Consider the following 15,626-nt stretch of genomic DNA (forward strand, 5'->3'; position numbering starts at 1 on the left):
GATTTGAGAGAAAGTGTTCACTTGTTTGCTGATGATGCAAAGTTGGGTAGAGCAATTGTGAGTGCACAGGATGTCAAAATTTTACAGGATGATTTGAATAGTTTGGAGGACTGGGCTAGGAAAAATGGATGTCAATTTAATGTGGCAAAGTGTAAGGTTATGCACTTTGGGGTGAAAAGAATAGCAGCAGTATGTTGCATTGGTGGAACTGTACTCCAGGAGATTGATGAGGCCAGGGATTTGGGAGTGTTGGTGGATACGGAATTGAAGTTTAGGGGGCACATTGCAAAAGTGACTAAATCAGCTCATCAAATCACTTGGTTTCTGAAAAATACTTTAACATGCAGAGACAAACAAGTTGTTGTTCCTCTGTATCAAGCCTTGATAAGACCCCATCTAGACTACTGTGCCCAGTTATGGGCACCAGGGTTTCTTTGTGATAGGGAGGAAGTGGAGAGGATCCAGAGACGAGTGACCAAGATGATAGCAGGTCTGTGGAATGAACCTTATGAGAAAAGGTTGAAGATTTGTGGGTTGCAGAGATTGGACGATAGGCGAAGGAGGGGTGATATGATTGAGACATTCAAATTACTGAAGTGTTTCTATAAGATTGATCCAGAAGATATTTTTGAAAATATGACTGGTGGTGGGAAAACTAGGGGCCATGCATGGAAGCTGAGCAATAGCGTGGTTGACAAGGGTGTTAGAGCTAGGTTTTTTACTTGGAGAGTGGTGAATGAGTGGAATAAGCTTCCAGAGTCTGTTGTGTGTGCTACGACCGTGAATGAGTTCAAGGCAAGGTATGATAGATACTGTGTCAATGTCGAATAGTTGTTCTTGACATGATGTTAAGGCCTCCCTCGATGAGTCTGTCGACTCCTTGGAGTTGCCCGGAACAATAATAATAATGATAATCATTCATCTCTTCCACCTGCTCTAAAATATACTCTGCATCTCATCTTTTCCTCCCAAATTTTAAAACCTTACATTTTGCAACATTAAACCAATATCCCCCAACACACACACTTATCCATTCAGACAATCTAAGTCCTCTTGCAAAGCAATATCTGCCCTACTTTTCAGCACTCTCCCAACTTTGCATCATCTGCAATCAACTGTATATAAGCATTTAAGCCAATTCCTATGTCATTTATATGCAAATTAAACAATGGCACCAAAACATACTCCTGGGGTAAGCCACTAGTCACTTTACTCTTCTGGGATAACACTCTCCACCCATACACCACCTGCTGATACCAATCAGCAGGCCAATCCCCAAATCAACATACTAAGCTACTATCCAACCCTATCTGTTCCAACTACTAGTTTGTCATGTGGCAATTTATAAAAAGCAAAATCTAATAGTATATTTGGATTGCAAAATCTAAATATACTATTGTATATTCATCCCCCTTGTTATAAGTAAACAGATTGCTAAAACACAATTTATCTTTAGCAAACCCATGCTATCCATTAGAGAGTATTCTACTTCCATCAATCCAGTTCTAAATCCTTATCCTCACTAGCTTATCCAACACCTTGACCATTACTCCAGACAAGCAGATTGGCCTATAATTCCAAGCCTTAGTCTTACCACCCTTTATGAAGAGGAAACATTCTGCCATCTTTCCACTACTTTGGAACGCAGGCTAATCTAAGACTCATGTTAAAAATGCAAGTTAAAACTGTTAACTCAATGGAACATTCCCTTAAGACGTGGTGATGCATCATCAAGACCCAAAGCCTCGTTGACATCAAGTTTACTCAAATTCTCATATACGTCCTGCTCACTCACTCTCATATGTTCCTCTCCCATTACCACTGTTATCAACTTCTGCATTATGTTACAATCACAAGGTTTGAATGCTTTAATGAACTACTCATTAAACACCTCTACTATGTTCTCCTCAGTATTTATCATTCTCCCATTATCACTGACCAACATCATCCTCCCATAATCATTCTTCCTTCTACTGGCTACATATCAAAAAAACTCCCTAGGATTACTTTTAGCATCATTTGCTAACTGCTGCTCATACTGCTCTTTTGCTACCCTTACTAAGTGAGTCACCTTCCTTGCTTGCTCTTTGTAACTCATGTAACTGATTATCTCCACTCATCTTGTGCTGCCTGCACAATGCCTTTTTCTTCCAGACTGCATGCTTCACCTCTTCAGTTAACCATTTTGCACCTACCTTATGTAATCTCCCGACCTTTGGAATACTCAGTCATTGACAGATACTTCCTGAATAGAGACCATGCAGCACTGATTTAATTCCCATGCAATTCCTCATTCCATGATACTGATGCAAGCCACTTCCTGAGCTTGTCATAATCATCTGCCCAATAATTTCACATATAACCTTTTTGCACAAAAGTTCTGATAAGGCTGGCCGCCATCCAAGTGATCACTTCATGATCACTTTTAGGAAGTAGAGATGTAAAACTTCATTTGCAACAATATTTTCTGATGAGATAATCAAATCCAAATATCTCGACTCATGTGTGCCTGTTACATACTGCTTAAGGTAGTTATCCCTTAAAAACTAAAATTCATTATCTTTAGTTCCTGATGCTGTCTTTTCATTTCAATCTATATTACCATAATTGAAATTGTTCATAATGATCACCTTTTTCTTATTAGCCAGACCAATTTAACTAAACATTTCCTTCTCACTGCCTTCTAGATTACCTGGTTTATAACAACACTCTAGTAAACATTTCATCCTGTCCACTTCAAACCATACTGCTTGAAAAACCACTGAGTATTTACTCCTTGCAATCCCCACTCTAGATCGGCACAACTCCTCTGCCATCATCAATAACACTCCTCCTACCTTTTTGTCTTATGTCTTCATGAAAGACTACATATCCCTCCATCTCTATTCCTGTCAGCATGTCATCTTCATTCAACCATGTCTCACTTATACCAACAATCCTTTGGGTGAATGAACTCTATTAATGCTACAATTTCATTCCTCTTGTTTCAAATACTTCTAGCATTTGTAAACATGCACACTAGCTCATTTCTGTTTCTATAAGAAGTTCCATTAACCCCACTTCTTGGATATGACTCCTCCATCCCCCCCCCCCTCCTCCTCTAATCCTATCTATCATCAATGATATTACAATCCCTCCCAGATCTAAATGTCACCCCCACATCTGTCTTAATCCTTGTTTTATTTAGGAAATGCCAATAATACAATTTACATATTAACTGCATTATCTGTATATGATTATTAATTCACTTTTATACTGAAGTTATTTGGGGTTTTTTTTAACAATTAAGCAAGTTCTTTTCATTCAAAAAGAATTTGTTTATATAAATTATTTTTTGTGGGGTAAGGGGATGTTAACTATTTAATGATGTTGCAAATATTCTCAGAACCAAGTTGTGTGGAATTATGACTGGTATATTATGTTTGTTGACTGCATGTGCTCCTCTCACTACTTTGCCTGCATGGCAGGAGGAGAAGGGGGGGAGGGATCTAATTTTCTGGAGAACAAAAACGCGCTACTTCTGCCTGACAAATATTCTCGACACAAATACTTCGTCTTAAATAGTTAATAACATGCGGTGGAAACCGGAAGTGTCCACGAATACTATTGGTATAACATCGCATTGATTCTGGTATTTTTAAACGAAAATCTGAAGGGGGGGGGGGGAATATGGTACATGCAAATTTATTTAATCAAGTATTGTCAAACCACCTAATCTGTATCTTTGTCTCTCAGTAAATAGTTATATGCGTCACGTTGGGAAAACCACGAATAATTTGCATATGTATCGAAATGTACAGAAATATATATATTCGAAACCTAATTATCGGCGTTTTCCTATGTATTCTCATAATAAATTTGATAGCATAACAATGATTTATAATTTAATTTTTTAATACAATTTCTTCCGGGAAACTCTTTGCTGTCTTGCAACCAAAGTTATTCTGATATTTAAAAACATTATCATAGTAATATTAAATTAAAAAGTGTGGCTTAATATGCATGTAGTGGTTCTCTCTATACATACGTACAATAAATACGTCTTGTCAAAGTTAATACGTCATAAAACCTTCAAGGGCAGATTTAAATGATTTTCAGCTTTTGGGTGCTTATAATAAGATTCTAATTAGCGAATTAAATGCGCACGTTACTTCACAGTTTACCATGCTGGAATGTCGTGCGAAGTTATTACATCTAATTCTACAGGGAACGTAGCGTAACAAGGAAACCGGCTTCATTTCTTATTTACCACACTTCTCATGCGGCCCTATCAGGTAACGGCCGGATTTATGCGAGTAAGTAAAAAAATCTAGTTGAATTGCGATTAATATATTCATGAAGCCTTTATATCAGATTCTAACTCATTTACAAGCCATTCTTGCTACTTCAAAACATCAGCAAACTTACCTTTTCTTGATCAGATATCGACTCATCACAGTCCGTAGCCATCTTGAATATTCCTTGAACACGCCTTTTAATGAGGAATTGTGGGTAGTGGTAATATATAAGGCTTACGATTTGGATACGGGAATACATATCCAGGAAGTCGCTTAATGTGAGTACATCACGTTGTAAACATTCGTGCTTAAACGAATGTGGCGAGTGAGTTTTGACTTTTGTTCAGATACTAATAAATGAGAATATAATTGATGCGTGGATAAAAGTACTTCATTTTATATGGTCTTTTCCCAAAGTTTAAAAACATTGATAGCATCGCCTTCTTCTTTTTTTAAACATCGTGACAGTAGTGAGCAGTTCAAATACAGTATTAACATATTTGACGGATCTCTGGTCTGTGCACCAATGATATTTTCTATATATTGTAATACTTGGTGAATCGTTTCTGTCATGTTTTTCCAGTTGCCACTTTTTTTTAAATTGTTTTATTATTTTTTTATTTTTTACAAGTACAAATTTAAATGTAACATATTGAAGGAAATGATTGTTTGCGATCATAAATAATAATAAAAGGTGCGTGCTAATGGCACTTTTGTATAAATGATGCCAGCACTCTCACAGCAATTGAATGTGTTGAAATAATAGAAGATTTTCTGAGGTATGTGTTGTAGACATCATTGTTTTAACTAATTACTGTGGTAGAATGTCATGGGATTAGTATTTTCCGGCAGGAGAGAGTAGGCAGGACGGGGGGGGGGGAAGAGGTCTGCCGATGTTAGTAGATGAATTGCAGCCAACATGAGTAAGAGTCGGTAGAGAAGATGGCAGTTCTGAGGCAATGTGGTATGAGACTGAATAGGATAAAATTGGCTGCTGTTGCTATAGGCCATGGATGAAGTGGGAAACGTATTAGCAGATTAGTACCAAAAAAAAAACATGCAGATCGTGTAATTATTATGGAGGACTTCAACTTACGAATACATAGACTGGAAAGACGAAAGAGAACATGTCAGGAAGGAAATTAAATTTATACACTTATTGAGAAATAATAGGGGGGGGGGGATTGTGAACAGTTTGTGTGGAGTGAATTTTATGGACGTAAGGATCTGTGTATGCTTGATATAGGACTGCACTTAAATTGTTTGGGTGTTAGATGCTTGGAGTAAGAGTTGTTCAGTGAGTTTGGAAATTCAAAACCAGGGAAACCAGAGATATTAGGAAGGAAGCAATCAAGCATATATCTAGTCACCCCTGAGACAAATGAGTGCGAGTGTAGGAATGACTGTGCGGAAATAGTCACCCATGGGATAGATATAAGTAAGCATGAGTTCAGGAATGATTGTGAAGTGCTGGATTCAATTTCCTAGGTTTCAAATCTAAATGGGCAGGTAATGATATTATGTAAGGATAATTGTAGGTCCCAGGGGATGTTGAAATTCAGGTTCACAAATGCTCGAAGTACCAGAAATAAATGAGAGGAGTTTTTGGCAATGGTCGGCTCAACTTGGCCAAAAATTATTGGCATCAGCTAGACCTGGTTGTCAGAGAATGCTGTAGTTATAGAGATAGAATGTAATGGACATATTTTCAGAGAGGATAGAGGAAATAGGGCAGGAGGGGTATTATAAATGATAGCTGAAGAACTTCAGTCAACAAAAATAGAAGTTGTGGAAGATAGTAGATCTGAGGGAAATGGTTCATTTGAGGCTGTTTGGTGTGAGATAAAGAGATATAGATCTGGGGGTCCAGAAGAATATGTGGATGATTGCATCAGCAGATTAGCACAATAAGTGAAGGCCAAGTAATTATCATGGGAAACTTCAATTTATAGGGATATAGATTGGAAAGAGGAAAATTGATACATGGCAAAATGGAAATAGAATTTATACACTAACTAAGGGATAATTATCTGAAACAGCACGTGATGAAAGGGACCAGGGGTTTGAGAGTGTTGGATCTGGTAATAGCATCAGAAGATCTATCTATAATTACAATAACAACTCTACCTCCGACTGGGGAAAGTAACCATGAAATCCTGTCCTGAGAGGTTGCTCAACATCTGAAAATTTTATTCAAGAAAGGAATTATTATTATTATTAGACACCTCCAAAGAGTCCAAAGACTCATCGAGGGAGGGCACCTGCTCTTCAGCTCTGTCTCCACCAACTGAACGCAACTATACCAACACCATCTACCGCCGACCACCACCACCACTAGATTTTCCACAGACATCACAAACATCCATGCCCACGGCGGGATTCGAACCCGCAGCCTTTGGCTGGAGAGCGTTCATGCAAAACTAAAGTTGGTGATTATGACAAACTTGGAGCAGCGCCATCACATGAGTAATTACATGGAATGAATGTAATTAGAACATGGGAAACTGTTAAGGATTGTTTGAGCTAGGTAGTGTCAGAGTGCAAGCCCAGGGTCAGGAGAATAAATCGAGTAGGGATTAAGTGGATTATTATCAATAAAAAGCAGAAGATGCAATAAAAGAACACATTATGGAAGGGATATTAACAAAAAAAGTGATCAGCATGTTCATTAGTAATATAAAGCATAAATAAGAAGGGTAAATAGTATGCTAAGAAAGGCTAAATCAGATTTTGAATGAAAATTATCTAAGCAGGCCAAAATAAATCCAAAAGAGTTTTTTTTTTTTTTTGCTACGTGGCAAGTAAGAGGAAGAATGATTAAGGAAAGATAACATTTCTCAGTACTGATGGTAAAAAAAATGACAGAAGTAGAAGAAATAGTTGAGTTACTAAATGATCACAAGGGTATATCATCCAGGTGATGACTGCAATTGCTAATGTGTTAGAGACTGGTGTGAGAATTAAGGTAGATGAACTGGAGGTACTCAGTATATTGAAAAATATCTATGTGAATACAGTAGTAGGTCTGGAAATGTTAGCTCGTGTGCTAGGAGAATGTGCAAGTGAATTAACTGGAAGTTTCTCTGTCAAAGTTGTTTAATCTAAGTCTCAGTCTGTAAGGTTCCAAGTGAGTGGAAAGAAGGTACGATAGTTCCATTACATAAAGGTGGCTGCAAGACAAGGAGTAGCAAATTATAGATCAATTAGTATCTCTGGAGTGGTGGTTAACATGTTCATTGCCAATCACGCGATATCACGCGATGCGAGTTCTCACCAAACGGCCGATCACGCATTATCGCGTGGGCGTCGCTAACTAAATAAAAAAAAAATTTTTTTTAAATTTGGCCACCACACGAAATTCCAATTTTCAGCTTGGCAATGAACGATACGCGGGATGCGAGTTCTCACCAAACGGCCGATCACGCGCTATCGCTTGGACGTCGCTAACTAAATAAAAAAATAAAAAATATTTGGCCACCACACGAAATTCCAATTTTCAGCTTGGCAATGAAAGTGTTAAAGTATTAGAGAAGTTAGTTAAAAGTAAAATTCAGGAATGGGTGGATAGGAATATGATACCCTATGGGGGACAGCATGGCTTTGTAAAAGGTAGGTCCTGCTTCGGTAATTTATTCACATTTTATAATATGGTAACAGCAGAATTGGATAAAGGTAATGACTACATCATGATACTTCCGGACTTTGTAAAGGCATTTGACAGAATACTGCATGGAAAACTATTACATAGTTGGAGCAAATGGGAATTGATATGAGGCTGGTTGCTGATAGACAGACATTAGAAGGTAGTGCATGGTGGAGTGTAATCAAGGCGAGTGAGTGAGGGTAATAGTGGAGAATTCCCCAGATTTCTGTACTAGGCTCACTAATCTTTAATTCGTACATTAATTATATAGCAGAAGATTTGAAAGGGACATTCAGTTGTTTGCTGATGCAAAACTGGTGAGGATAATGGTGATATATGTAGATATCTTGCAGGATGATTTAAATAAATTGGCATTGTGGGCAAAAAAGACAATATTTGTCAATTGATTGTTATAAAATGTAAGGTAATGAACTTCGGGATGTAAAGATTACATACTTCATATCATACTGATGGTGCTAGATTACAGAAAATTAATGACACAGGGGATCAGAGATGATGGTGGATAGAGATTTGAAATTCAGAGGATATATTACAAGATTGTGCAAAATAGCTTAGAGAATTACTTGAATGTTGAAGAATACATGGACAAGCGAAGATAAGGAAGTATTGTCCCTCTTTATAAGGAATTGATTCAGCTCATGTTGACTACTGTGCACAGATCTGGTCACTTGCATTTCTAGCAGACGGGAGGTATTGGAGAGGATTCAGATGCGAGTGACCAAACTCGCGACAGGTCTCTGGAATATTCCCTATTAGGATACATTAAAGATGCGTGGGTTGCAAAGTTTGACTGACAGACAGAGGAGACGAGATATGATAGAAATATAAGTTACTAACGAGATTCATTATGGGTGACACAAGAAAATTTTAATACATGGAGAGAATGGGAAAACAAGGGAGGTCACACTTGGAAGTTGTCTAAGAGTGTGGTTCGGATAGTGGAATGGATTGCCAGAGTGGTTGTGAGGCCCAACAGTGAATAAGTTTAAGATCTATGATAAGTTTATATATATATATATGAATAGCGTGGGTCTCCCGCGATGAGTCTTTTGACTCCGAGGAGTACCCGTCTATATAATAATTACTTGACGCAACATGTGATGGAGCTGACTTGGGATTCGAGAGTATGGCTCTGATTAAAGGATCAGAAGATCTGTTCATAACTAAGGTGGCTACACTGCATCCAATTGGGAAAGTGTTCACATAGTCTTGACTTGGGAGGTAATGAACCATGTGGAATTTCAGTTAAGGAGTATATGTGCAACTACAAGGCAAGTAATTATAACAAGCTTAAAATGCAGCTTCAGTCAGTACCATGGCATACAAATCTGCAAGGGGAAGGATGTTCATATTGCACGAAAAAACAGTAAAGGTTAAGGAGTAAAGCACAGTGAGGGAAAACACTCCAGTAAATTGATGAAGCCAGGGATTTGGGGATAGTAATAGATAGAGAGTTAAAGTTCAGAGGCCATATTGTTAAGGGAAGCTCACGGGGTTAATTGGTTATTGAAGAACACGCTGACATGCAGAGATAAGGGAATTAACATTTCTCTTTTTAAAGCCCTAATACGACCACATCTAGATTACTGTTCTCTGGTCTGGTCACTTGGATTTCTTGGAATGAGGAAGTGTAGGGGAATCCAGAGACTAGTGACCCAAATGGAAAGTGATCTGTGAAATGTTCTCGATATGGAAGACTGTAGGTTTGTGACTTGCAAAAGTTGCTTGATAGAGGGAGACATGATAGAAACATTTAAGTTATATAAATGACTTTATAGAATTAATACAGAGAAATATTTCGGCGCTCGTCTCAAGGGAACAGGTTAAAAGCTCATCTCTGGAAAAATCTGAGGATTCTAAAGTAAGACCGGAAGGAAAGGGTTCATTTTGCAATAAATAAGACAAGATCGAGTTTCGCAAGCGCTGAAGTTAACGTTTGCCTCAATTCTACTGAAGAATAATTCAGTAATCACTGCTTCGGCTATATTCTAAAACTTTTGCTGATTTGTGTAAGTAAAGGATTGCCAATGGAGAATACACTACCAATAGCACTCTCCGAAATGAATTCGCTGAATACAAAAAGTCACTGATCTACAGAAGGATGCAAAAATTGAAACTGCAGCGATTAAACAGAGAATATTTGATATTTTATGACATGGGATCTCAAATTTATTAATGTACATGTATTGACCGTGTGATGACAGAGGGAATCACGTAAAGTGTAGTTCGAAGATCGACGCCTGTATAGTTTCAGCTAGAAATAACGAGTAGGTTTTTTTTTTTTTTTTTTTTTTTTATTGATGACTGCAAGGCGATGTTCTTTACTCTCATTTCTTTTAATAACACGAATGTTAGTGAAACTTGTGTCGAAATGAGTTTATCGTACCTATTATTCGATTTTTTATTCTAGTTTTTTTTTTCCTTGTAAATTTGGATCAGATTTATTTTAAAGTTTTTGTGGTTATTTTTGAGAGTTTTTTATTGGAATTGTTTCTGATCTGTAGACCGACTATATATTTATGCTGTCTTTCCCGATTAATAGGGAAGAAGAGTTAAACAGTAGGGTGAAAGAGTCCATTTGTGACCTCATCATTCCGCTATACTGGAACAGTGTCTAGGGATGATCTGATGGAATAAGTGGCAAGAGAACCTTTTGCGAGCTGGTTGTAAAGCTTTCCGAATTTTTATTACAAGGTTCATCCTGTGCACTATCTTGGGGATATATCCTCAAGTGGGAAAGGTTCAGAGTCCCTCTGGTATATATATACCGTCCCTTGTAGAGTACTACTCGCATGCAATGCAAGAACAGACGGAACAAAAATGGATACGTTGCAAACATAACTGCAGCAAATTCAGTCCACTAATAAACAAAATAGTAATGTTTTACCAGACAAAGAATGTTATCTGTCACCTAGTAGTCTACATGACATTTCCTCTAGTAAGGGTTATCCCTTACTGGTGATAATAATACTTGCAGAGTTTGCTAGAACCATGTTCGTAAAACAGGCGACACCCACAAGTAGTTGTAGTTAGCCCGGCCGGGAAAGGCTGTTTTCCAGTTTTCTAACCATTTCCATGATATTTTTCCAAATATGGATGACCTAAAGAAGTGACCCTGTTGATCTATAACATAAACAACTTTTACCATCAGTAAAGGCATACGTAATGGTGAATGTTTATTGAGTGAGTGCTTATGTTATTGTAAAAGTCTAACTCAATGTTCATAGATATCTTTTTTCATTTAGGAAGAACTGAAATTAGAGAATCTGAGAGTAATTTACCTCCTTTATTAGGAATAAATTGAATATAGTTAATTTCTAAGTCGTAGGAAAAATATTAGTGAAATAACATAATAAAATGACTGAAAATGCAAGACAGCACTGGTTTACAAACCTTTGAGAATAATGAGAGGCCATTGAAATCATGAAAAAAATAAAAGTTGTATCCAATTTGAACAACAGTCTCCTGATCTATTTCTGCCTAAAATCATAGATATCATTTACTATTGTGATTTTGGAATGGAAGAAGACAAAAGGATGACATTTAATGAAATCATTAATGGAGGGATTTCAAAGAAAGGTGAGAAGGAATAGCTGCTTTTTCAATTGGTAATGACGGAACAGAACCATCCATCTAAGAGCAAAATAGGATAACGGAAGTAGGGACAAAATAATGGCCATTAGCTTTAACCAAGAGACCAAAAAACCCATTTAACTATTTTTCGTTTCCCACACAAGTAAGGTTATAAGCTTACGGTACTTCAATTTCATGGGTTAAGTAAATTTTTTTGTCATTTTTGTATTATGTTGTCTTACTTTTTCTATTTTTTTTCATTTTTTACATGGTCTGGAAACTCCACTCTAGAGACCAAACATACTTTTTCAAGTTACTTCATTCCTCCAGTAGATAGAGTGGTGGTCTCAAACCAGACGATGAAATTCATCTCATCTCATCTTCTTTTTACCTTCTTTTATCTTGCGGTGTCGAGGGTTTATCATCGGACCTCAAACCGTTCACAGGATAAGGTGGCCATATCCCATGTTCGTGGTGTTGAGTTTTCTGAAGGCCGGCTTGCCTGCTTTGGGGGGGGGGGGGTGAAATACCCCAGGATAAACGGGAAAACCCTACTGTCCACGTCCGGCTAACTTGGTTATGGCTGAGGAAGATCCTTCAGCCCCTCACGTCACCGACGAGAATCGAACCTAGGACATCCTTCCCCAGGCATATGGTTGCGAAGCGCACTGCCACTAGGTTAACCTCTCTTACCAAAATTCGGACATAATGTCCGTTTCTTACTTTTGGCTTTTTTTTTTTTGATGTGTTGATAATTTTCTTGCAACTATTTCGATTAGAGAATCAAGAAAATGAAAGTAAGCTCAGATTCGCTTGAAAACAACCACAGTGCACTTTTTTTTTTTTGGAGGGGGGGGGGGACCACAACAATTTAAAGTGAGATCGGAAAATGAATTCTTCCCTTAAACGATTAATTTGATTAATGACCTGTACGTGCAAATGCCTAAATCAGAAGACTGAAAACAATAATTTAAGAAATGAGATATAAAAATCACGATCATCCCAATTTGTATTCTTACGAGACGAATACCTCTTACAATACGAATTTCTATTCTCGTATAACAATGAGTGACATATAAATGAGAGTGACTGTGTGGGTTCCCTTCCATGACAGAAAACAATTATCAGATTGTGATCCGAATAGAAAATCACGACAATTCAAAAAAATGCATGATGAATTTTCATGAAATTCGATGAAAAGCAATACGATATGAGATGTGAATGAAACTCCCTCCCCAAAATTCTAAATAAATAGTTTAATTCAGTAAAAGGGGATATAGGAAGACAAAGGTAAATATAAAGAGGTCAAAATGAGATTATTAAAGTGCCTCAACAATACAGTTATCGATATACAGTTATCAACTGATCTCCAGTACCATTATTAATAGTATGGAACATTGCAATAGAGGGCTCAGAGCGATGTTCCATACTATTAATAAAGGTCCAGGAGATCAGTTAGTTAAAAACAACAGTTGCTCCTGCAAAACTCTCCTAATTCCCTTATAGTTTTGGGGAAGAGGTTGCAAGCAGCAACAGGTCTACCTAGAACCAGACATGATCAATAGAGTTGAGATTAAGAGAACTGACTGAACTGCAATGGAGGTTAAGATTAGGAGAACTGGCTGGCCAGTCCATATGTACATATAACAGTCTCTTCTTGAACATACTGATCCACAAGCTTCGCTCATGCTTGTCTATATCAAGAAAAATATGTCAATTTTTCTTCAGGCGTATAAAAGGTCATTGCTTAATGGATGTGGACAACGAATATGAAGAAATGACTTTTACGGAGTTCACGTTTTTTTTTTTTTAATTAAAAAATGAATACATAATTTGAAATCAAAGATTCTTCGTTTCCCTCTACTGGAAACATGGCTAGCAGTCTTCCTATGAGATCGCATTTAGCAGTGCCTGCGATTATGATGGATTATTAACTGCTAGAACTGAATACGACAGTTTCAGATGGCAATATCAGAAGTTTTTCCCTCTCCATAAAGCTTTTGCCCTCCCTCCGTGCAAAACAGACGTCCTCAGTACACATTCGATACAGATCAGATAAAGTCGTTCGATCACTCCAGAAGCTCTCGTAAGAATTTCAATCATTTTAGCCTAAATTTCTTTACTGAATTAGTGTGAAGATTTTTATGTAAGATAGCAGTATACAATACATGCCCTGTCTTATCAAAGACCATGGGCAACTGAGTGCGATGAATGGACATGCTATGCAGTAACCAAATTTTAATGTTAAAAAAAAGAAGCTTGATTAAGCAGTTTGGAATAATTTCGGTGTCTTATACGAAATTAATACATTTCTCCTTTATTTCGTAATACATACGAAATGTATTAATTTCCGGTCTTCTTTAAATTTACGAATATATCAAATAAATTCAATAAATGGCATTCCTCTTAGTTACAAATAACTTGTTTCTCGTCTGTTGTGCGATGAACACGGCTCGATTTGTCTGATCCTCCTTTCTCAAATGTCCTTGATGTGTCCTGCGTTTTATGCATATTGCTCTTGACAGCCCTATTTGCTTTGTTCAACGTAACATATGCCGCATGTGCAGAATATTTTCTATACCAGATATTTTGAGAATGGATGAGGTTGTTTGGACAATCTTTGCACCCTAGAAATTTTTTTCATTAGCGTCAAAGCTGCTCGATATCACACTGTTTGATATTACGTTGATATGGTTATAGTATAGGATCACAAGACAGTGGCAGTTGTATCTACACTACCTCTGATCTGTTGCCATGGGTTCAGATATCGTAAACGGTTAAGGGTGGAGGCAGGCTACTCACAGGTTTCCGAAATTAGTTAGGACTAAAGGAGATCCATTTCCTTCTTTTTACGAATAAAACGTGTTAGAGTATTTATTTATTTAGTTAGTTTATTTTATCACATATTTATTTTAGAAACATCAAAGCGTGGGTATGTTTTCCGAGTACCTACTCCAAAACTGCATTGTTCTACTCAAAGCACATTATGTTTGATTAGTTGATTAACATCACATTCCACAACAACATCAAATAGCCCAGTTTTCTTTTGACGTTAGGGTACCTCAATTAAAGTTTGTTGGTTAGGATTAGTATGGTGGGAAATCACAGTCCAAGTTCCTCAACAGCAGCAGCATGCTTGTTGCCGTTGCAAAATTGTACATGAAGTGGATATCCGTTTCCTTGTTTGGAAATTCACTTTATAACGAGAACTTTGCGAGAACTAGAGTAAAAAACACATTATCAAGCGAGGGGAGTATACTCCCCTGCATGTACAGAATCATTCCATTATTAATATATTTTCCCATTAATTATTCACCCAAGGAATCAACCTCAGATGTTGTTTGGTAGAGACTTCTTGTTCACGTTGATCCTTTAAAATGAATAAATAACTATGTAATGCATAATTGCTTTCCCAGGATACACTGGAAAGCCATAACATAACTGATAGTTATCCTTAAAAATGAATTTAAAAAACTTAAAACCGATAATTACCATAATTTACAATGGGTTTGAAAACGTTAAAATATATAACTTTCCGTTTATTCTGTTATTAAATTATTATCCAGGATTATATACATTTCTCGCTCAATGGTGACTAGTGCCCTAATTGAATTCTTCGCTTCATGCTTACGTATGAAAAAAAAAAAAAAAAAGACTAAGTTAATTTCGAGATATTGAAACAATATAATACCACAAGAAAGACTACACTCAAGCGTAAAGAGAAACAACAACAAAAAAAAAAGTCTCTCACTCACTAAAGCATGAATATTCCATTGTTGTACCACAAAAGTGTTATTCTTCATCATCACCTGCAACAAATTCTCAATCATACGTTTTCGAATTCTTGACTTGACCTTTTTAATAATTTCCAACCTGTTAAAAAACAATACATGCTAGCAAGTAAGATGAACACTACTAACCCACAAAAAATACTGTTCGATGAACTTCACCAGTCAGTAAAGTGTCGCAGCATGATCTTCTTGAGTCAGAGAACCAGCTAGTAATTTCATTATATCCCGGCCTAAGTTGATCGAGTGGATGCAATGGATTCGAATACTACTGTGACATGGATGTTTTCCTTTATAAAATGGATAATTTGTCGCCCAGTGCAA

The 15,626-nt window shown here is 37.0% G+C and overlaps 1 protein-coding gene across 1 annotated transcript in view; it reads right to left on the reverse strand.

Annotated features, from left to right (window-relative positions):
* The window catches only part of LOC150110132 (F-actin-capping protein subunit alpha-like), a 123,877-nt gene extending 119,422 nt beyond the window's left edge, over positions 1-4,455 (reverse strand). Inside the window, exon 1 of the mRNA XM_090391625.1 lies at positions 4,408-4,455. Coding sequence (XP_090247751.1) covers positions 4,408-4,449 — 42 coding nt within the window. The 5' untranslated portion in view covers positions 4,450-4,455. The remainder of the gene's footprint in view (positions 1-4,407) is intronic.
* Between the last annotated feature and the right edge of the window lie 11,171 nt (positions 4,456-15,626).

The sequence above is a fragment of the Typopeltis vanoorti genome, chromosome 1 (genome assembly GCF_054136105.1).
Source record: "Typopeltis vanoorti isolate ZY-2024b chromosome 1, IOZ_Tvanoo_1.0, whole genome shotgun sequence".
Lineage (NCBI taxonomy): Eukaryota > Metazoa > Arthropoda > Arachnida > Uropygi > Thelyphonidae > Typopeltis > Typopeltis vanoorti.